Consider the following 23,617-nt stretch of genomic DNA (forward strand, 5'->3'; position numbering starts at 1 on the left):
GCTGATATTAAAAACCAGTGACTTTCTCTTTGTGTTTCAGGTGCTAAGTTACTGCCCGAAGGACATGACTGCCGACATATGTGTGCACTTAAATCGCAATGTATTCAATGAACATCCAGGATTTCGGCTGGCTAGCGATGGCTGTTTAAGAGCTTTGGCAATGTACTTTACCATGGATCATAGTGCGCCAGGTGACTTACTCTATCACACTGGTGAGAGCATCGATACACTAAGTTTTGTAGTTACGGGCTCTCTAGAGGTCATTCAAGATGATGAAGTGGTAGCAATATTAGGTGAGTGTCCTGATTTTCCATTTCGTAATGCACATTCCCTATCAGCTCACAATTTTTTTGATCACTTAAGAATTCAGACAATTCGAATATATATAAATATAGGGTAAAAACAGAATAGAAACTAATTCAGTTCCTGGTGTTGTGCCTTTAGCATTTTAATTTATCAAAATTATTTCAGCTTGTTTGTCATCTGTGCTGTTCCCGTCTCTTTTCAGTTCATGCATTTCTATAATGTGTGATTTAAGTTAATTATTTATTAGATGTTGTAATCTAATAAATAAATAACAGAGTGGAAAAATTGCAGATATAGATTTTTTTTTTATGTTGGACCCATACACAGGAGGTTGATTAGTCAACCCATTGTACATTAGCACCGTGTTGGGTGGTGGGTTGGGAAAGGAGAAATTTGTTTACATTTGATTTGAATGACTTTAAATTGTATTCGTTGGGAAACACAGCAGGTGGGAGACTGTTCTTTTCCTCTTCCACAGATGAAGGAAGAGGAAAAGAAATTTGTTCTATTTGTTTCTAGGTGTACTGTGAAGGGATGTTGTGCAGCAGCAGCTTCACGTGTTCCAATGAGCTTAGTACTGAGCGGGGGAATTATTGATGTTATTTCGGATGAGCATTTCCCATGGAAATATTTATAGAATATACTTACTGCAGAGACCAAACGTCTGTGTGAAAGTGGGGGGGGGGGGGGGGAAGAGAGAGAGTTGGTAAGGGATGGATCATTAATAAGTCTAACTGTCCTCCTCTGTATTGAGTCGAGCATTTTGAGAGAGATTTTAGGGGCCCCACCCCATATGTGGTCGCAGTATTTAATAGTTGGGCGGATTTGTGACTTGTATAATGTTAGTAGCTGCTGTTCGGGGGTGAAGTGACGTCCTGAGCGGAAGAGAAATCCTAGTTTTTTTGAGGCTGAGGATGCAATGTTTGGGATGTGTTAGTGCCAGGTTTGATGCGAGGGTGATTTCGAGGAGCGAGATCTCAGGCTGTCTGGAAATTTGGGTATCGTAGAAAAGGATACTGGGAAAAAGTTGTTCTTTTTTATGGGAAATAGTACAGAACTAGGTTTTACTGGGGTTGAAATTTATGAGGTTATCCGAACCACATTGTAGGATGGCTTGGATATCGGAGTTGAGGGTGGTGGTGTTGATGTTCTGTAGGATGAGGTGAGTTGTGTAGGGTAAGGCTTATCGAATGCAAACGAGGAGTGTAGTGTGCTGTCATCTGTAAAACCGTGTATTTGGTTGGAGGTCACTTGCAGTAGGTCGTTGATGTACAGCAGGAACAGGGTTGGTGAGAGGACAGAACCTTGTGGGATTCCAGCATTAATTGAGTGGTGCGAGGATAGGGAGCCATCCACCATCACACACATGTGCGTCCAGACAGAAAACTGGCAATCCACCTACAGAAGTCCTGGGTCAGACCGAATAATGGTAGTTTGCCTAGTAGGCCTTTGTGCCAAACTCGGTCAAAGACTTTGGAGATATCTAGTGCAACCACTTGAGAGTCGCCAACCTCTCCATATTATTTGTCCAGAGATGGATGACGTATGTGAGTAGATCTCCTGTTGATCGGCAGTGGCGGAATCCATACTGACTGTCATTTATTTGGTGAGTGTCTTCAAGATAGCGGAGGAGGTGGGAATTGATGATTTTTTCTATTACCTTTGACAGGACTGAGGTAAGCGAGATAGGGCGGTAATTGAATGGCAGTGAATTGTCACCCTTGTTGGGAATGGACTGAATATAGGCCAATTTCTAGTTTGTGGGATAGATTCCAGTGGAGTAGGAGAGTATATATTGGTGACATAGGATAGGGTTCAGTTCTGGAGCACTCAATTTTTCAGAACGATTGGGGGAATGCCATCGGGGTCAGGAGACTTTTGTGTCTAATTGGGACAGTATTTTTCTGATTTCATCCTGGCAAAAGGATATAGGGGGCATTGTATGTTGGGTGTCTGGAATGGTTGTGGGACATTTACCATTGTCAGTTATGCATGCATTTGAAGCAAAGTATGAGGCCAGAAGATTGGCTTTTTCTGTGGGTGATGAGGCAGTAGATCCATTAGGGTGTGATAGAGGTGGGAATAGTGTTGGACAGAAATTACGGCTAATTGCTTTGGCAAGAGACCAAAAGGCTTGGCTGCCGTTTGGACAGGCTGCTAGTTTCCTGCTTTTTGCTCTTTCGAACTCTGTTTTGGAAGCGTTGATTGTTTTTTTTTGCATCTATTACGGGCTTCGTTGTAAGCTTTGAAGGAGGATGAGGTTCTTGATTTCTGCCAGTTGTCTGGTGTTTCATCTCTACAGCCTTGGCACATCTTTTGGAGAACCAGGATTTCGTTAGGGAATGGTAGTTCAGAGTGTTGTGTGGAATGTACGTATTCATGCTGGTGGGGATTACTTTGGTAATAAGCTCGGTGCATATGTTTGGGTTGGAAGGCCGGAAGCAATAGTCCAACCACGGGAATGCGGCATAGAAGTTGCGCAGGCTGTCCCACTTGGAACTGTTATAATACCAAACTACTCTTGTATGGGAGTGTCTGTGTAAACGTTGTTGCATGGGGGAGGAGATGAGCACTAGGTTGTGGTCAGAATTGCCCAGGGGGGGCTCACTACTCCCACTGTGTATTTGGAGGGGTCATTGGTGAGGAAGAGATCTAGGGTGTTTTTGGAGTGGTTTGGGTTATCTGGTATTCTGGTTGGCATCTCGACAAGTTGTGTAAGGTCGTTAGTGATGGCAAATGTTTCTGCATCTCTGCCTGCAAGATCTGTACAACTGGAGGAGGAAAGCCAGCTAGTGTTGTGGACGTTAAAATCTCCTAGAAGGAAGAAGGAGAGGAAATTAAAGCGCTCAGGGTGGTTGGTTGCGTTGGGGAGCGATAGAGGCAGCAGATGAATTGAACCGAGTGGGGAAGGGATATTTTCAGCGAAAGGAGGTCAAAGTTGGGTGATTCTAGGTTAGGTGCTCTCTGGCAAGATATGTCTGAGCGTATGTATGCGCAGACACCACCCTTGGGGAGAAAGTTGTTGAAGAGTGAGTAGTTTGGGAGGTTGAGATAAGTGGTGCTGGGGAAGGTGAGATTTGGGTTTCTGCCAGGAAGAGTAGGTGGGGTTTGGTAGATTACGGATCAGATAGATTGCAGAGTGGATAAATTTTTCATAATTCCAATTCGGTTGCACTGATATAAATGTTTTTTTGTTTCTTAATAGTGATCAATGAGTCACATGAAATTAACTATTTGTTGACTTGTTGGCTTTGATATGATTATTTTTATGAACGCATGGCAATATTCTTTGTTACTAAAAGGACAAACGGTTAATCCATAAATATTCATTTCAGCTTAGAATTAATTTAAAGCATTTACTTTGCAGCAACAAACTATTGCTTTCCAACAACGCAAATAATATTATGCATGATAAAAATTATCCCGATAAACTAAAACTTTCTTCGCTACAGAATATATCGCACTACACAATCATTTTCTTCTTAGGGATAAAAAATGTAAACTGTACAAGCAGTAATTATACATATCTAATGCGAAAACAAAATTCAAATGATAAAAACATTTCTTATTTTTTACTGTTTCAATGTATTTCTATAAGCCAAAACTTCGAATATGCCGTTTAGGTTTTTAATATTTTACACCATAGTAAAACAAAAGCAATACTCAAAGTAAGGTAGAAGCAATGAACCATAGAACTGGGCAACACTAAAAGCATGGAGAATGAACAAATATTCACTTAAAGACATGACGTTTGATCTATATAGTAAACGTTATCAATGATTTTCGTGCCTTTCTGCTTTGTAAACCGGTATCGCGACCTACGACCATGTAATTTTATATCGACTCTTCAGTTCGTTGATGTTCTTTAAGTGATAATGGTTCTTTAAGTACTAGCAAGGGAAAGAAGTGAAAAATCGGCGTCGGTGTTGTTCATTAGATTTAGACACTGTTGTTTTGAAGGAACAATTTCATAGCCAAGATGTTTCACTTCTGTTCGTATAGTCTCTGCCATTAAACAGTAAAATCAATATATTTATTTTTTTTGCCCATCAAATACGCCTTTGGCCCTCAGCTTTCTAACTGACCTTGTATATTACTAAGAAGCTATTTCTTTATTTGAAATGCATAGTATATTACCAAACAATATAAACGAATATCTTAAACCTTACCAAAGAACAGAACCTAATATAACCTTTTAGCCTATCCACATAAACAAACATGCCATAAACAAATATTCAAAAATTACATCTGCAAAGCTTTTAAACTTGATTAGAAGACATTTTAACGAATAAATGCATAATTTTTCCCCAATCCATGATATGCGACACTAACTGTAATTTATCGGATATTGATCAGTGTGAACAAACAGCTTTTCGCAATTCAAGGGACTTTTATCATTAATCTTTCATAATTCCACGTACTTTGAAACGGTTAGTTAATAAAATCACTCTGACTTTTCATCATAGTGTACATCAATGACTTCCCATAACGATCACTTTTTTTCTTCAAAGGAAAAGGAAACGGTGCGATAGTAATAGAAGTATGTACTGGACTAGAATTCAGTTAAATTTTAAAAATCGTTTAGTATTGAATCTTCTTTTGTCGATTCCATTGCTTCCGCGAGAACTATCATGACAAATTTATGTTATTCACAGAATTCTATTGAGTGCTATTGCTTTTATAGAGTTCTTACTTGTGAAAGTTATGCTGTGTTAATGAAACGCTGCTGCTTGTGTACTGTAGGTAGATAGTTTTGATTTCTCTAATTTTGCTGCTACAAATGGGCTATTTGAAACAATTTGACAAATTTTAATACAGATGCTATTTACTAAATTTCATTAAACTCACCGATGCAGTTGAATTGTCAATGTCATTGCGAATCGCTTTACAAAAATTTGGCAATAAATATGCGCCGAATGAAAGCAAAAATGAATCAGGAGAAAATTAATGTGAAAATGGGAGAAGGAAAGAAAAGAGTGTTAGATTTGATTATAGTGTCAGAGGGTGTTTCAGTTAAAGACGTAACTATTCTGCCTCCGGTTGGTGACATTGATCATGCTGTACTCACTTGGGAAGTGAGTAAGTTTATGAATGTTCCATTCAGAAAAGGTATCATGCTGAACAATAAAGTAGGAAATTGTGACCAACTGAGGAGTATACTGAGTTCAGTGGAATAGGATCGGTTGCTTGATGAGAAGAATGTCAACAGTTTATGGGAAGCATTTGAACAATATTTAAATGACACGATATCGGAATGTGTCCCGAGAGTTCGAAGAATAAATAGGATGGGAGTCAAATGGATGTGTAGTGTAATCTTATTAAGCAAGTGATTCGTAAGAAAACGGATGATATGTAAGGAATACCGTGTACATAAAAACAATTTCCGTTACGAAAATTATAAGCAGCAGGCAAGAATAGTCACAACTGTTGTACGGAAAGGAAAGTCTAAGTATGAAAAGAAACTTGCTCTGCCTGCTAAAGACAATCCACAAGAAATCCATCGATATGCTGTAAGTGCAAGAAAGAATGAATATGATAGAATAACTCTTCTAAACGCAGATGGCGTGAGGATTACAGATGCAGAAGAGGTTGTGCAACTAATGAGAGCCTATTTTGTTAAAATCTATCAACCTGTTTTACGCGACATTGAGCTCACTGCTACCTCTTCACTGGATGAAGAAACTGAAGTGTATGAGGACTAGATATTAGAACTATTGCACAAACTGAATAAGAATTCAGCAATAGGTACTGATGGGATATCGGCACGTATGCTAAAAGAGTGTTCAGCTGAACTGAAATAGAAAGAATGTATGGTAATTTCATTGCACAAAAGGTGGTGCAAAAACCTATGTAGCCAACTATCGACCAACAATTAGTATCCCAGGAGTGGTGACGATTTTGGAAAAACTGGTCAGGGCTCGCATTCAGAAATGGGTTGATAGAATTTCTACTTTGCAATAAGCAATATCGGTTTACTAAGGGAAGGTCATGTTTGAGCAACTTGCTCACATTCTATAACAATGTTACCATTGAACTAGACAAGGGGAATGGATACACCATGATACTTTTGGATTTTGCTAAGGCTTTTGACAGAATAAGAATGTAGACTGTTGCATAAATTGGAGAATATGGGTTTGGATTATAGAATATTAATGTGAATAAGCGAACGGCTTACTGAAATCAAAATGTGGTATACGGAGGATGCACGGATCATTGCTTGGTTCACTGTTATTCAATCTGTACATTAATGATGTATGTTGGGAAAGATTTGAGAAGTGACATACAGCTATTTTCTGATAATGCAAAGATAAGTAGGGTATTCAGGAATGCTGCTGATATGCAGTACCTACAGAATGAGTTGAATAGACTGGAATTGTGGGGATGGAAAAATGGATACCAGTTCAATGTCAGTAAATGTAAAGTCATTCACTTTGGCATGATTAGATACCCAGTGTTGTATTATATTAGTGGGATTATGCTAGAAGAAACTGATGAAGCTATGGATCTCGGAGTGACAGAAGACAGGACGTTCAGGGGCCATGTAGCAAAGATTGCAAATATAACTCAAAATATAATTGCAATGCTGAAACGAAGTGACATGTAAAGATATGGATGTCATTTTGCCTCTTTACTAGGCCTTGATAAGACCTCACTTAAATTATTGTGCGCAGTTCTGGTGTCCTGGGTTACGTTGTGATTCTGATATTTGGATATAGTGGGAAGGAGAGTATTGAAAATCATATCAGGATTGTGTCCAATAACACCACCCCTTTTTCTCCTGTTTGCTACTAGTATCTGCAGTCTAGACAGATTGAGAATTTCTAGACTGCAGATACTAGCAAACAGGAGAAAAAGGGGTGGTATTATTGAGACTTACAAACTTCTGAAAGGGTCATACAGCATTTCAATTGATGGAATTTTGTAATTTATGAAGGGTGGGGAAAGTACAAGGGGAGGGGGCATCATTGGAAGCTGAGAATGAATGCCGCTAAGAAGGGGTTGACGGCTACAGTTTTCTCTCATAGGGTGGTGGGTGATTGGAATGGATTGCCATTGGATGTCATTAGTGCAAGCAGAGTGAATGAATTCAGGAATAAGTATGATAGCTGGTACGTGTAGTATGTTGCCTCCCTCGATGGGTTCCCAACTCCCTGGAGGTCTCTCTTAATAATAAAATAATAATAATAATAATAATAATGAAATTTTCTAAACCCAAAAAGTTATACTGCATTAACTGGATAGGTGTTGCAATATATAATTCGACACATGTCTCTTGTGTCCTTCAAACGATCCATTGAAACAAACATTGCGATGGCTAAATTTTTGTACGAATTTCAAATTCTAACTTTTAATAAATTCACCTAGCCAGAATCACGGTATAACTTACTCCATGGAGAACAAATCAAACCCAATAGATGCTCACGAATTTAAGTACCTAAATTTGTATCTAGGTTTAATATTTTGATAATAATATACATGAATGCTATTACAAAACTTGGTTTTATAATAGCATTTACTTTGTAATAGCATTTTAACAGGCCTTTTATAGTGTTCGCATTGATTAAGATGTTCCAAATATGTACCGATTTATAGAATAACAGATGATTATAATCATCTGTTGGTCTATAAATCTGGTTGATTTGTAGACCACAAGATGTTGTGTAGGGAAATCCTTCGAACTATGTCTGGGGGTATGTTTTCCCTATTGGCGATACTCCGGTTATCCCGTTACAAACACATTTGGTAATAGTTGTGTTTTATCTGGAATAAATACGAATTTGGATAACCCAGAGAGTTTATGCCGTTACCACCATAGGTGGACTTCTGTCTCCTAGTTGGAAGGTCGGTAATAATAATAATGAGACACACACTTACTCTTGAGGTAAAGAATTGGCTTGCGTCGATTTTCGGGCAGAATTTGGTATAGAAGAAAATTAATATGAACAATGGCGGTGAGAGGGAAAGGTGATATTTCAAATGAAAGTGGATTATGCAGCATGCGCATCACTCCATCTAGGTGTGAAAATTAACCTATAGGTTATAGACTATTTTCATTGTGAGCTTACTACTCTGCTTATTGGAGGTCTTAAATGGGTTGAAAAGATTCCATGTTTGTTCTCTAGAGCAGACTACTAAATTATATAACCCTACAATCCCCCCTATGGTGCAAAGCAGGGATTTGCCCCTTACTAGTAGATAGTAGGTTTACCACGTTTGTTGGGTAAGTTGCACATAATAAATCCCCTCGAAAGCAATCAGATTCTATTTGTTTCCTTTCGATAAAACGCACTTTTTCGTACAAAATATCTCCAATACACTCCAAAACCAATCGCAAAAAAACCCAATTCATGTTTTTTTTTTTTCAATTATTAAAATCCGTGGTGTTCAAGACAACAAAACATGAATTTTGTTGCATTTTATGTTAGGAAATTATTTTTATTTAAAAAAGAAATCAGACTCAATCAATTTTCCATTAATTATTCCCTGCATTTTAATGGTTGTGGTAATAACCATGGAAAGACCATTGTGCGGATTAATCACACGTTCGTGAATATCAGATGAAATACATTTACAAAAAGGTCTCTAAACGATTATATTATATTTGGTGATTTCCCTGAATCATGTTTTAGATCGAAGTTTTCTATCGAGTGAAGTATCATTCGTTCTAAAGATTCTGTGATGATTTTTTTATTAACTGGTCCTGCAATAATTCAAGAAAAGCCCAACTGTGCATATGTCACAACATACAACTTTTGAGCTTAAAGATGACCATAGTAACAATGAAAGACAACACAAAAATATGTGTTACTATATATAGAGTATATATACTATATATAAATAGAGTGCATGAACCTCACTGTAGAACAGACACATTTCCTATGGTTTGATGATGTTTATAGAATAGTTTTTGAGGTATAAAACATTAACGAACTCTATTTAGAAAACTATTAATGATGTTCTATTTGTTTCCTTAATTGAACTGTTGAGAGAGGTTAATACAGAAAGTACAGCCAAAAATGCAGCATAAAAATATTCTCATATAAAATTTAGTTTAAAATGTCTTAATCAGCACTTATTTCTCTAAGACACGAAACATTAATGCAAAGCATTACTTTATCTGAACAGCCATTAATCATTTGGACAGCTAAGGGCTGTGAATGGTTCGTGGTAAGTGAACTGAGACCGTGTTCCTGTCAAGCGACGACTAATATTGCATAACTAGCTGGCAATATTTTGAGAAAACACGTAGATGTGGGCGCAACTAAAATAATCAACAAAAGGATATTAGGTAAATCTAATTGTGCTGTATGCGTACCTTGAGAGAGGCTGTCGATAATACAGCTAATTTGAATTTTTAGAAACATTAAATTATTTTTAGAAACATTAAATTATTTTTAGAAACAATTTTAATCAGTAAAATTATTTCAAGTTATAGCAATGAAAATTCATTTTTAGTATTTAAAAGTTATTTCTTGAAAGGAAAATGGAAAAATCAAAGCAGGGCTAATATTTTTAAACTATTACGTTCTAGACGGGACTCGAACTTGGTCCTTTGCTCAGGTATAATTTTTCCCTTGAAGACTCTGTTTTCTTTATCTCACAAATGAGGCAAACTGGCCCAAAGTACAAACGCAATTTACAGATAAAAACACTGCATTGTTGCCTTAGTTGCTTCAGACGAAATTCTAAACAAACAAACTTTTTAACTTACCAGGACTGTGATCATTGGTACTAGTGGAAGAGTACCGGATCTGCTCGATAAACAAATTGGTATCGTAGCTATAAATGCAACTCCTACATTAACCGGTAACTAGAAAGTTAAAACAAGCGATTTCGTTGGAAATATTAGGTTTGTGTCCGATTCTAAGTGTAAAGTTAAATTAATCAGTCATGGGTTAATGAAGTAACTGATATCCCCTGTTGTCACATATCCGTTAATTGCTCGTTATTTTTAATTTCTGTGCGTTTTTCGAAATTATATAAATAAAGACAGAAACAATTTTCTAACTGTGTCACAAGAATATTGTTTCTGGATCCTTTACTTGTAATATCTGGTAGGGCATTCTATCATTGTCTCTATCATCACATAACTATCGAATATCAAGGCCACCCTCGTGTAAAAATAGCTGGCGTCACTTTACCTTACATTTCGTGACTAGCACCGTTAGATGCTTAATTCCTCTTGGCGTTCTAGACCACTTGCACATATGATGTCCCGCATTGCATTTTTTCTTATTTCCTCACGGAAACGTACAATCACTATAATACGTTAAGTTGGATAAAAAATTTAGTAGTAAGACCCGAAGGAGTTTTTGGCACAAAGCTACACACACACACACACAAATTGGAACGGAAGTGTGATCCATTTGCTCTGAAGCTTGCAAATATGACCTATAGCAGAGATTCACTGCCTTCATTTAGGTTTGTAGGTCAGCATGGGCATTTTTTCTTGACCGCACATCTAGACGCAATACTTGTCAAGCTGGAGTAAAATCGAAATACAGAGCAAGAAATATAGTTCAATCTTTAAACTAAAACATAATATATTATCATTTCTATGCTTTTCAAACTGTCTCTCTCTCTCTTTCCAAAAAAAAAAAACTATCTATTGGAATTTGAAGGCGAAGATATAGACATGTAATTTATGTTGCTGTAGACATCAACATGAAACTATCGATAGCAGAAATCTGTCTTTTTTTAGAGTTATAAGAAAGTGGTTTGAAAAACATTAGCTGTGTTTTGATTTTTCCGTTTTCCTTTCAAGAAATAACTTTCAAATATTAAAAGTGACAATTTTCATTGCTATAACTTGAAATGTTTTTACTGTGTACGTTGAAATGTTTCTTTTTTTACTGATTAAAACTGTTTCTAAAAATAATCCCGTCTTGTAACAATACCGATTGGCTTCCTGCCAACAATATCCATTTTTTACTATGCCATTCGCTAGCGGACAAAAGATCAGAGAAAAGGTGCAGTGTGTTAGTTGTTGGAACAAACCGATACTGTATATACGAAAACACAAAGACGCCGTGCCGTAAATGTGCTTTCAGGAAAAGAAAATTGCAGTAGTTTCGGAAATACATCACTGGCGAAATAGATTCCACTTTTTCAAATATTTTTGAAAGCTGTAGTAATGATCTAACACACACGGTTCTATTATACTGTGAATTTTAAGTTCTGACCCAGATGCTACAGAATTCCCGGTTTAAGTAATAACGATTCTTGATGTTGACATTGTTCGAATTATGACTAAATAACCAGTTTAATGTGTTATGAATACCTCATCGGATCAAATGAAAATCTTCGCTCATAAATAACATGTATTCGGAATAATAACCATTGATATGCATCTCCAAGAAACAGCGCAAATCATTAAGATTTATCAGACAGATTACTAAATATTCTTACCTAAAGTTACGTAAAAGGCCGCTATTATGCTCGTCTTCTTAATTAGCGCATGAGAAATACCAAAGAAAATGGAGTCTGTCTTGTTAACGTGGCGTATTAATGTACAAACAGAAGCACTGTCTAGAACTTCCTGATGGTACAATTTTGGATTACTTTCATGAAGATATTTATGCAGTTTGGAAGAGCTTCAAGAAAATCTAACTAGCCTTTAGAACCTCTCTTTGGATGTTTTATTTATTAACCTTGTCCATATGATGAAGAAAATTTAGTGAATTAAGTAAACAATAGAAGTAAAATACAATAAAAACCCAGTCACAACGGCATAGAAATCTAAGGAATAATTTTTATGGTCTCATGCACGATGCATGTACTTTAACAGATTTGAGAGTGTCTGGGAGAATTATTGATGTCAATTCTGATGAGTAATGTCCATTAAAATATTTGTAGAAAATGCAAGCAGCATAAACTGAACGTCTATGTAAGATGTAAGAGTGGAGTGAGATGAATCAGTGAGATGGAATATTAATCAATATAAATCCTCTTTTTTGTGTAATGAGTTAATGATTTTAGGGATCGGATCGTAGAAGTTTCATGCCCTCAATGTTAGGAAAGTTGAACTCGACTTAAAGAAAAGAAATCAAAATGTTCAGAATTGTTGATGACATTGAGAGAGCATTAGAGCCAATAAATGAATGATAGAATAGGGATGAGAGTTGCTACCCAAAGAAGATCAAAAAGCATATTCTAAGGTCTAAGGTAAACTATCTCTGGAATGCTATATATGAGTAAAGATATAGCCTAGAGATGGAAAGGTGTCAAAGAATGACTAAGAAAATTAAAATTCGAGCTTATGTTCGGAAACATGTGATTGCATAGCGGAGGGGAAATACATTGTTTAGGAACCGAGGCCATGTGTATTTCGAGAAATGCATCTTGAAGAATTTTGGAGATTTGCCTTTATTGGCATGGAATCTATTCCAGGTTGCTTGACTTTTCACGTTTCCGATAAAATAAATAATGTTTCTATTATATTATGCTTTTTTGAATGTCGATTTTATATTAGTTTTTACTGAATGTAAATCTGTGTCAGAGACGGAGGAAATCACATTTTAATTATTTTAGTGTCTTCTTGATTGGCCGCCTTGTTAAGGTCCCTATTCTCCAACCAACAGGCTGTGAGTTTCAATCCCACATTGGATAGATATTTTTGAATATCTTGACGTGTTAAATTAAACCACTACATTTCTTACTGGAGGCCTGAAATCGCTTTAAAACGTTCCATGTTTAGTCTCTGTAGCTTTTGTTGCATAGTCCGTCCAAGCTACTATAGATTTACAACCTTTCTTGAGTAGGATTCACATAAAAGTATTTTAAAAAGGTATAACAGTTATTTCTCGATTTAGGAGACAGATATATTGTTGAAGAATGGCACATAATTTAAAAATGCAAAAATCAACAGCAAATTTTCCATAACAAATGAAGGAGAATAGGAAGTCGCATTTTAGGCCAACTCAGAGGACTATAAGAAATTTATTAAAATGCCTAGCTTAGCTTGATATCTTATTTTAAGGTGGTTTTTATTTCAGAGTTCATAAATTATATTAATAATTGATTAGGAAATCAAGGTTTTATGTAGCAACTCCTTAGCCGATTAGTTTTATTTGAATCAGAACTTTAATCAACCTCCCCTAATAAGTACCACATTCTATGGCAGATATGTAAACGACGTTCTCTGTACTGAGGAAAATAATGTTGGTCTAAACTTTCTAAATAGGTTCTCGTAATTCTAAAATTCTAATCTAAAATTTACAATTAAAATATTGAAAACACAAATATCTAAATTTTCTCAACTTAACTCTCACAAAATCAAATCAACATATTAATCAAAGTTTACCATAAACCTACAAATTTCGAAAATTCTCTTTTACTTCTCACCACCTCCAATAAAAGAATGTTGTAACACATATTCCTCATCTACTGCAGCATTTAACCAAGAAATCACGAATTTCAAGTATATTTTTCTTATTACGACAAGATCCTCAACAACTAATTTATTATGCAGTTTACTAGCAAAACTCTTCACAAAAATGGTTTAGTCTTTTCATCACGCCAAATAGCAAACCGGCCAGAAGGGGAGGGATACACAATTAGTAAACGTAATACACTAGTGTGATAGCCTTAATTGCTTCAGTCATAAATGCAAACAAGAGCTCCTCTCTACAGTCCAAGCATTTGTGGCTAATGCTGAGTGTAGATATCATGGATACAGTTTGTTTGTCTGCAATACCACGTAGTCGTCCGTATGCTTAATCGGATTAAAGTGATCATGAGAGCGAAATAAATTAAACAGTTGTATATATATATCGCATGAATTCAATATATGACTGTATTTTACAAGTACCTCAGGAAATGACTGTATTTTAAAACAAAATTCATCTTCGTCCTCATCCGCTTAAGGCGAGTTTATGCTATATTGAAAAACAGCTTTCTAGTCTACTATATTTACAAGAACAGGAAGTGTCACTTTCGCTCTTTTTGTTTTCTATCCATTTCTTTCTTGGTCTTTCCACAGATAATATTTTATTCTACTCTTACATTATTCACAATTTGCGGAAACCTCCCAACAGGCGTTATACGCGAACATGTTCAGAGTATTGTAACAGTTTATCAGTTAGACGAGAATTACAAAACATTATCTAATTTTTAAATCACAGACAGCAAATAATTATTTATCGATCTAAGCACTTTGCTTAAAGAAAATGGTACTGTCAATTTAAAGTCTTTAATTGTAATTAGCACTTTATTGAGACTTTTATTCAGATTGTCCTTTTGGTTAACACAGTGGCAAGGACGACTGGACATGGCCATTTTCTTAGAAAAACCGGGTTCGAATCACATTTGTTAGGGAGAACTTTATACAAGCTTTTCAACTGAAAGTTAGTTTATTGTTCCTTATATGAAGGTGGCCCGCTTTCCTCCTAAAATAAGCATATCTTTTGGGGAATACACATATTGTTAACAGCCATAAAATACTGTGACCTTATAGCCTCAGTTGCTTCGGTAGTAACAACAACCAAACTAATTCCTTTTCCACTGTAAAATAGCAAAGGTGTCTTTCCTGTAGGACAGGCATTCTTGCAGAGAAACAGCAAGGTAAGGGGATAACCGAATCGTAGCGACCTTAGTTTGTAATGAATCATTACTGATTTCTAAAAACGTTCGGATTAAGAGTCCACGTACTCCATTTGGATATGTGGGCTCTTTTAATGTTACTCACATAAAGATAACTTAAAGCATAACAATAATTTCTATTTGTGAGATGCTTAATCTTGATCATTGCACAAGTATATTTACTAAATTACTCGTGTGGACACCGCAGTTCAGAAGAGTAAACAGGATGCATGATTCAATTTATAACACATGGGCACTTTACTGCATATTATGGCAACGTGCTTCAAAAGTGATTAATAAGTGTCATTAATCCAGAGCAACCAGGTTTTCTCAGCCACATCTACTGACGAAGTGATCTCTTGATGAGAAAAATTAAAAAGTCGGCGCATTTATTCGATTTATTAAAATCGACGAAATGTCAAACCAAACTGCAAACCTCTCACTGTTTGTTTTATAAATTCATCTCCAACACTTTATTTCCATGAATTTTGTGAAGCTGGATTATGAACAATCTGGACATATGTAACAATCTTTTTAATTGATATTGTGAGGAAGATAATTTTTTTCGGAGATACACAAGCAAGCGACGAAACTCGAATATAACACTGTGAGCATGGAAACATATAGATAACATTTCCATATCGCAGATTTCATGGATATACAACAATCAGTCTTTGAGCTTTATCTACTAACTCTATACACTAAACAGTGCAATGATTTGAGATAAGTGGAATCCAGGTTTGGGAATAAGTGCTGAGGGATGTTGGCGAAGATCTTCAGTTTTTCCATGACAACTCGCACTCCCATACTAGAGGTTTAGCTACAGAAAGAAATATTCCTGGCGTCAGTTTGAATTTCTGCAGTATCTTCCATTCATTCGAAATTATAGTAACAATCACCTTTTTGGAGATGGTTAGACCTTCATGCAAATGCTTGCATATTTGAATGTCTGCAGAAAGGAGTCTGTATTGAGAAAATGCATTGATTCGCTCGGTATTATTTGTTAAGCTCATTTTATCAATGCATTGTAAATATACTTTGATTTTCTGTCATATATCATATATATAAATAAATAGCTACCGTATTCTTTCTGAAATTATTTCATTCCGATGATTATAGGCTATAAAATATTAAACACACACACACACACACACACACACACACACACACACACACACACACACACACACACACACACACACACACACACACACACACACACACACACACACACACACACACACACACACACACACACACACACACACACACACACACACACACACACACACACACACACACACACACACACACACACACACACACACACACACACAGTTAGAATAAATACCTTTTACATTTCGTGAATAATGATAGCTTTATTTCTTTGTTGATATTATCTTACATTAGTATATCGTAATGATAGACAGCTGCTGTCAATTTATCGGTTTTCCAAACCTGACATTTTATACGATAAGACGGTTGCGCTTATAAATCACACTTTATTGTTTTCCTAGTGAGGTAGTTCTCTGTCCGGACAGTTTGTCTCTTTTCTGAGGAGGAAATTCTACTACGGCTGTACCTGGTTATCCGACTTTTAGTTTAAGACTTATAAATGTTTCTCGCATCATGGCCAAGTCTTTCAAACAAAAGGCTGTCTGTGATGATTACTACGATTACATTACTCGAGTCTTCAGTTATATTGTTCGAGAATTTTAAAGGACAGTAGAATCAATAATACGGAGTATGAGAATTAATTAGGTAATAATTCTTGCACAGATTATTTCAGTTCTCTTGATTTTGTGCTGCACTGAATGTGTCATACTTTTATTATTATTATTATTATTATTATTATTATTATTATTATTATTATTATTATTATTATGTGACACTTCCAAGGAGTCCAAAGACTCGCCGAGGGAGAGTGTGTCAACAGCATCGAACGATTAACCCTTTCAATTACTAACCGTGCTCAAACTTGCTTAACTTTTTGCGAGCCATTAGTAGCAGAGGCTCTACCAATCTCAATATTTGAAAAAAAAAAAAAAAAAAAGACTTTCCAGTATAGGAATCATTCCCTGAACAAAAATTATTCTTTTCAAATTTTTATTAATAAATTTTTAAATATTATTAATAATCGTTTTACAGTATCTTATGTACACTATCTGCTAATAATTGTCCGGACACTTTAGCAATTTACAATTGATACCAACAGGCGAACCCTAATATCGGGTATTTTTACTTTTGGCTTTGATCACGTCCTGCACCGTTTGAGGAGGGGGGGGGGGCTTTCTACCAATGTGCGGCAGACATCAAGTGGAATTTGTTTCCATTCCTCCATCAAAGTAGCACTGAGTTCAGCGACAGATCGAGGACGTGCTGCTCTGGACCTCAGTTGCCGCTCCAATTCATCACACATGTGTTCGATGGAGTTTAGATCAGGACTCTGCGCAGGCCAGGGCAGTCGTTTAACACACATCTCATACCGTTCCATAACAGCTGCAGCTTTGTGGCGTGGGGCAGTGTCGTCTTGATAGTAACACGGATCCGTTCCATAAAAACTCAGTGTAGGCAGTACCTGATTATCCTGAATATCAAGGTACTGAGCTGCCTTCATGGAACTATGGGCAACCACCAGTGATGCCACTCCAAACCAGCTGAATGCACCCCACACCAATACTCCTCCACCACCAAAGTTTACTGCAGGTACGACACACTGTAGTAACAAGCGTTCACCAAACTGCCTCCACACCCTGTCATCAGACTGGAAACAGGTGAATCATGATTCATCGCTCCAGTGTACCGTTTTCCACTGGTCAATTTTCAAGTTCACACGCTCTTTGCGCCAGACGAGTCGCCTTGTACGTTGCTGTGCTGTTCGGCTTATATGCCGCTGCTCTTCCTTGGAAACCTAGTAAATGGAGTTCTTTTCGTACAGTATTAGTGCTTGCTTATCTCTGAAACTCGTCACGGATGGTCTGGCCAGTTGTATCCGGTTTTTGTGTGCCATCTGTTTTAACACCCTCCTGTCCATGTCAGTCATTTTCGGCAGTCGCCCTGGGTGTTTTTCTGCACTAATGATGCCAGAAATTCTCCATTTGCTGATCGCATCGCCAACCGCTGATTTCTGGATGTCCCAACTGAGCGGTAATGGCACGTATGGACATGCTACTAATGTGACAGCCCACGATGACACCTCCTCGAAGTCACTAAGTTCACGTTGCCATACCAGCTGTATTCAACTGCTACGATGAAATACTGCTTCGTACTGTCCTATCTGTACACCAGTTTTTATATTATTAACAAACGTAGAATGTTCCATAATTTCAAATAACAAGGGTGTCCGGGCAATTATTGTTAGTGTATATGATGTAATTATGAACGATACCACACAAACAAAAACAGAAGATATTACGATTCTTTCTCTAATACATATGCATATATATACAGAAATGTTAATTTCTAATTTGACATATCTTAAAATGCGTCTGTTTAAAATGCAAATATTTCAGAATTTTCTGTTAAGAAAATTCTGAAATATTCGTAGATATATTCCATAATAACTTTAATGTTGAATTCTGATACAGTAATCTGTAATACATAGGAATAAATAAATAAATACAAATACTAAAGCATTCACTTAACGATTCATTAATTTAGCTTGTACATGGAGGGGAGCAGGCTGTTTGGCAAATATGATATTGGCATTAATTCCCATAATAAGAAACAGATAATACCAAGATCAATATTTTGCCGGTTTTATGGATTTTATCACAGTCAGTGAGAGTTCAAATTTTCTATAATCTTATTTTGGGAGTCACACGGAAACTAAATGTGCTATTTCAGGATGTGCAGGAATTCTGTATGAGCCAACTTTTAAACCTAGAAAAGTCATGTTTATAGGTTTAAAGTACTGCCCTTTCAAATTTTCTTGCAAAATTAATACCAGACAATACTCAGTCTTACAATACTTAGGGCCTTGATTCTTGGAGAATTCCGGCTTTTCTCACATCTGTTATAACTTCTTTCTATCTCTCTTTTTACACACACACACACACACACACACACACACACACACACACACACACACACACACACACACACACACACACACACACACACACACACACACACACACACACACACACACACACACACACACACACGCTTCATGTACAATCTTTGCTCTTATACTTGGACAAAGGATATAAAAATACACAAACACGCAACTGGATGCAGTATATTTTGCACAGGATTTTAGTACCTCACCTTCATTTTGTGGTGCAGAATGTATGCACTGCTCATAAACGCGATTACGAAAACTAGTGAACCTTCTAGAACGTGGAATTTGACAAGGGGGGAGTCTTTTAATGTGCTTTATGTTCTTTTTCGGTGGCACGTCCAAAATAAAAGTACATTTCAACTAATTCAGTAAACACATTTACCTGTCTTCTATTTCAAAACAATGAATGTATGACTAAGAAACATCTAACTAAATAGCAATTGCCACTTGCTCTAAGTGAATCTATTAGACTGAAATGCAACTCTAAGCGCGTCTTACATGTGATTCTGGTCGTTTCGTTTACAATCGCATGATGCCTACATCGATTCATGTCTCTCCGTTTTGCATGCTGTGGTGTTAGTGCAGCAACTACAGATTGTATTTCGGAAATGCGGGGAAGGGGTCAAGACTCATGTTTACTGGGACCTTTTAGTTAGTTCAGTGGTTTTGAATATAGTTTTAAAGTTTATGACAGGTGTGTGGAATCACCCCCATAATATGAATTATCTTACTCGAAGTTTTCGGACACATCTTCAAGAAACTGGATTGATCTACACAAGCTACAAATTTGTCAACCTCTAGAGAACATTATCGCTTCTCTCGGAAGTCATCTGAATCATAGATGTCCAATGCTGAATGTGGAAAGAATAACAGCATTTAGGAAGGAGAAATGATAAGTGGATGTCATTTGAGAAACATGCCACTAGTGGCTACCGTTGTAAAGATTAAGCATTTCCGACTTAACAGTTGCAAAGTGCTGAAAGAAAGAGTCCAGAGTGACAAACCCAAAATGGGCCTTCATCTCGCTGTAGCCCTTAGAGAATCTGTGTCTGACGATATGATCTTAGTATCCATGTTTTTACATGGATACTAAGAATGTTTACAAATATCTACATATCACTATCTTTTATCTATCATGAATACACATTGTCGATTGGAATGGGCGAAGACATACACAACAACCTCAACCAGAAAGCAATTAAAATTAATCCTGTGGCGCAACAAGCGATTAACACAGTGTTTCGAACTGAATCACTGAATAGAGCATCTGTGGGATGACGGGGAATTACAAAGCAACCAATTGCATCAGCGGAACTTGTTAAGCAATGATTTAAAAGAAATGAAGAAAACCAATAACACTAGTTTTCCAGCAGAAATTAGTGTAAAGTCTTCCACGATGCATTACAGCAGGTTTAAAGGTAGATCCATCCGTTATTCATTTCTGTCGATAAAACACATTTTGTTTGTCTGAATATAATTCATGATGTTTGGTAGGCGGTGTGCGTGTGTGCATATACACACCTGCGATATCTATCTTACTCTTGTTGTTATTATATTATATATTAGACAAATATTCATATGACGTTTACAGCGTAGTTAGTTTAATGACCAATTGATAAATACAACTTTTAGTTTTACGTCTAGCGCATCATCAAGAGAAATAACAGAAAAGAAACTGAAAAGCATCTAAATTCAGTTGTGCAGTTATCTTGCCATGGCATGTGTGCTAAGGAAAGCAAATAGTAAACTCTTAAAGTAACACAATGGAAAATGTAGTGTATTAATATTATATATTCTGCTTATGCTAACTCACTTTCAGTTCAATGTTTGATTTAGTTGTTAAAATTGTATCATTTGTGATATGTTTTTATTGAATGAGATCAAAAGTTTTTATTGAATGAGATCAAAAGAATTTACATGACGTTCCTTTCTTACTGTATTGGATATTTTTGTCGAGAACTAGATTTTAAATTTCTGCAGCCTTATTATACTACTCCTCTTTCTCTCTTTCTGATTCGATGCAAAAGACAAATCTAATTTACTACCTTAATGAAATACGTTTTATCCAGCTGGTTCATTTTTAAATATGTTTATGAATAAATATGCAACAATAAAAATCAGATGGTTCCTCTATCTCTTTGAACTTTCATGCAAATAGCTAAAAACGCAGTGTTGCTTCAGTAAACTTGTGGTTTCGAAGAAAAAAGGTTTTCCTATAATTCGAGTATTCTTAAACATGAGTTTCATGTAGCTTCCTAGTTGTGAGACAAATAATAAATAAAAGTTGAACTTTACTGTCATTGGAACAACTCATTTTTTTATCAAACAGTAGGCTTTGCATTAATAGCTTTTATTAATTAAAAAATTTAAATTTGAAATAATAATAAATCAAACAAACCTGGATATTATGAAGATGTTTATATTTAGAAGAAAATTTTAAAACGAGCCGAAAATTTATATGAAATGAGAAAATAATGTGAAAAGTTAAAATCACTTTTAACATTTCAAAAGATAACCATCTAGCTGGGTTTAGCTCTAATTTTAAAATTTTATAATCTTTAAATCAATTATCTTCTAAAATTATGTTTTTATGATTGTATATCTACCTTTCGATATTTCGTTACTTATGTATTTGGTTTTCACGTTTTTTACATTGTTTCCCAACTGATATGATTTTTCGTCTTGTTTTAAATTTTTCGTCTAAATATCACCATCATCCTGATTTTCATATGAGCCAGGTATGTATTATTTGTTATTTTTCAAATTTAAAATTTAAATTAATAAATAATCCATTATTGTAAAGCCTACCGGTTGGTAACAAAAGGGGCAGTCCCATTAACAATAAAACTTAGCTTTTGTTGTTATTAGTTTTCCTATTTTATGCTCAGCAGTAAGAAAAATACAGAGTTGTACCTTTATTGACTAGAATTTCAAACAAGGCCGAGTTAATCAGTTCTCAGGTTGATAGAATGATGTACTTTCATAAAGAGGGAAACTGGCCACAATATACTCGAACACAACCTGTGTTCGAGTTTGAAAAATTATTACACAGCAAACTTCATTAACCTTAATCGTTTTCATTCAACCATCCTCCTCTTGGATATATTATAATTGGAATGATAATGCAGTAACACTTAAAATAATTCAAGATTGCTTTGAAGATGATTTTAATTTTACTAGTTAGGCGATCAAGACGATGATAAAAATGCATATGTTATACTTCCAAGATACCTCCAAATAGAAAGGTAAGATGCGAGTAGTTTTTTATTCGTGGAAAATTCATCTGGAAGACAATAACACAGAATAGCAATCCGGAAGTCAGAATAACATAGAGAGGGAAGATTACGGATGCAACAAACTGATGCAAAAAGTTGTGAGATTTTACATATTAAGTTTTATTAAGAGAAAATAACGAATGTTAAAAAGGGGGATCAAAACGATTTTTAAGATCATAATCAACATATAAAAGAATTTCATTTACAAATTCAGTGGGAAAAACAACGAATTATAAAAGACAAAGATAAAATGAATTATACCTTTTAGCAGCTGGCGAAACTAGCCAAAAAAGTTTGCACTATTGATAGTGACTATTTTTTATTTTAAATAAAAAGATATAATTTTTAAATAAAAAACTTCACTGGACTATACGTTCGTTCAAAGCAGGTTTACAAACATTGCTTTGAAGAAGATTTTAGTTTTACTACTTGAGCGATGTCTTTTTTATGTGAATTCCACCTACGAAGCTGTAGTATATTTTAGTATTAGATCATAATGGTGGGTTATCTGAATTTTAGATCATCCTGTTTCTAGAGACCAACATGGATTTTTTAAGCCACTCCCGACTTCCATTACGCAACGTGGTGGTGGTTTTATCCCTAGCGATACAATTCAGCTCCCATCTAAACGGATTATTCACAATACATCCATGCCGATTGTGGGATTCGAGCACATAGACTTGGTTGGAAAGTGAATACGCTAATCGCTCTGCTAACTAGGCCGAAATTCAAATCTGTGGCCTTTGCAGTAAACAGGTAGTGTCTTTTATTAACGAAGCTACCGATGGAGACAAAACAAGATTTTGTCTCCCTCGCTAGTTTTCATGGGGACGGGGGGGAAGCATATTTAATATCAAACATTCGTTGAAAAAATATATTTCCAGTTTAGATGTTTTATATTTGATGTTTTATTGATATATAAATTGATGTTTTATATTTATGTTGTTGTCCCAGGCAAGATTAGTATAATATAGCAAATGGTGCATTTGACAGTTTTACTCAACCTATAGAGTGCACGTTTTTTCTTGTGTATAATCACTCCAGCGTGATTAGTGTTGAGTAGATGAAGCTTATAAAAGCTACTTTACGAGATGGTTTCCAATAATCATTATCATGCGAATAAAGTTATCCCTTCAAACAGCTTAAGTGCTATGTAGGTCAGCGCTAACCACACCATCCGATCTCATCGAGGTCATATCGTTCAGCACGCCTTGTAACTAGGCTAAGGACTTATTCATTCACAGATCAATACTACCATCTTCCGGTTGATCAGAGCATTATGACTACTAAAATACCGTCTGTTTCGTTTTATATAAGCTTTTGTAAATATTTCGATGTTTCTTCATGATAAAAAGTTCTGGATTTCGAAGACTTATGAATGACTTAAATGGAT

At 35.9% G+C, this 23,617-nt stretch overlaps 1 protein-coding gene across 1 annotated transcript in view; it reads left to right on the forward strand.

Annotated features, from left to right (window-relative positions):
• Window positions 1-23,617, forward strand: part of LOC150102750 (potassium voltage-gated channel protein eag-like) — a 326,654-nt gene that overhangs the window by 277,941 nt on the left and 25,096 nt on the right. Inside the window, exon 8 of the mRNA XM_090398733.1 lies at window positions 41-293. Within this exon, the coding sequence (XP_090254859.1) occupies window positions 41-293 (253 nt within the window). The remainder of the gene's footprint in view (window positions 1-40; window positions 294-23,617) is intronic.

This window comes from Typopeltis vanoorti, chromosome 10, assembly GCF_054136105.1.
Source record: "Typopeltis vanoorti isolate ZY-2024b chromosome 10, IOZ_Tvanoo_1.0, whole genome shotgun sequence".
In the NCBI taxonomy this organism is placed as follows: Eukaryota; Metazoa; Arthropoda; class Arachnida; order Uropygi; family Thelyphonidae; genus Typopeltis; species Typopeltis vanoorti.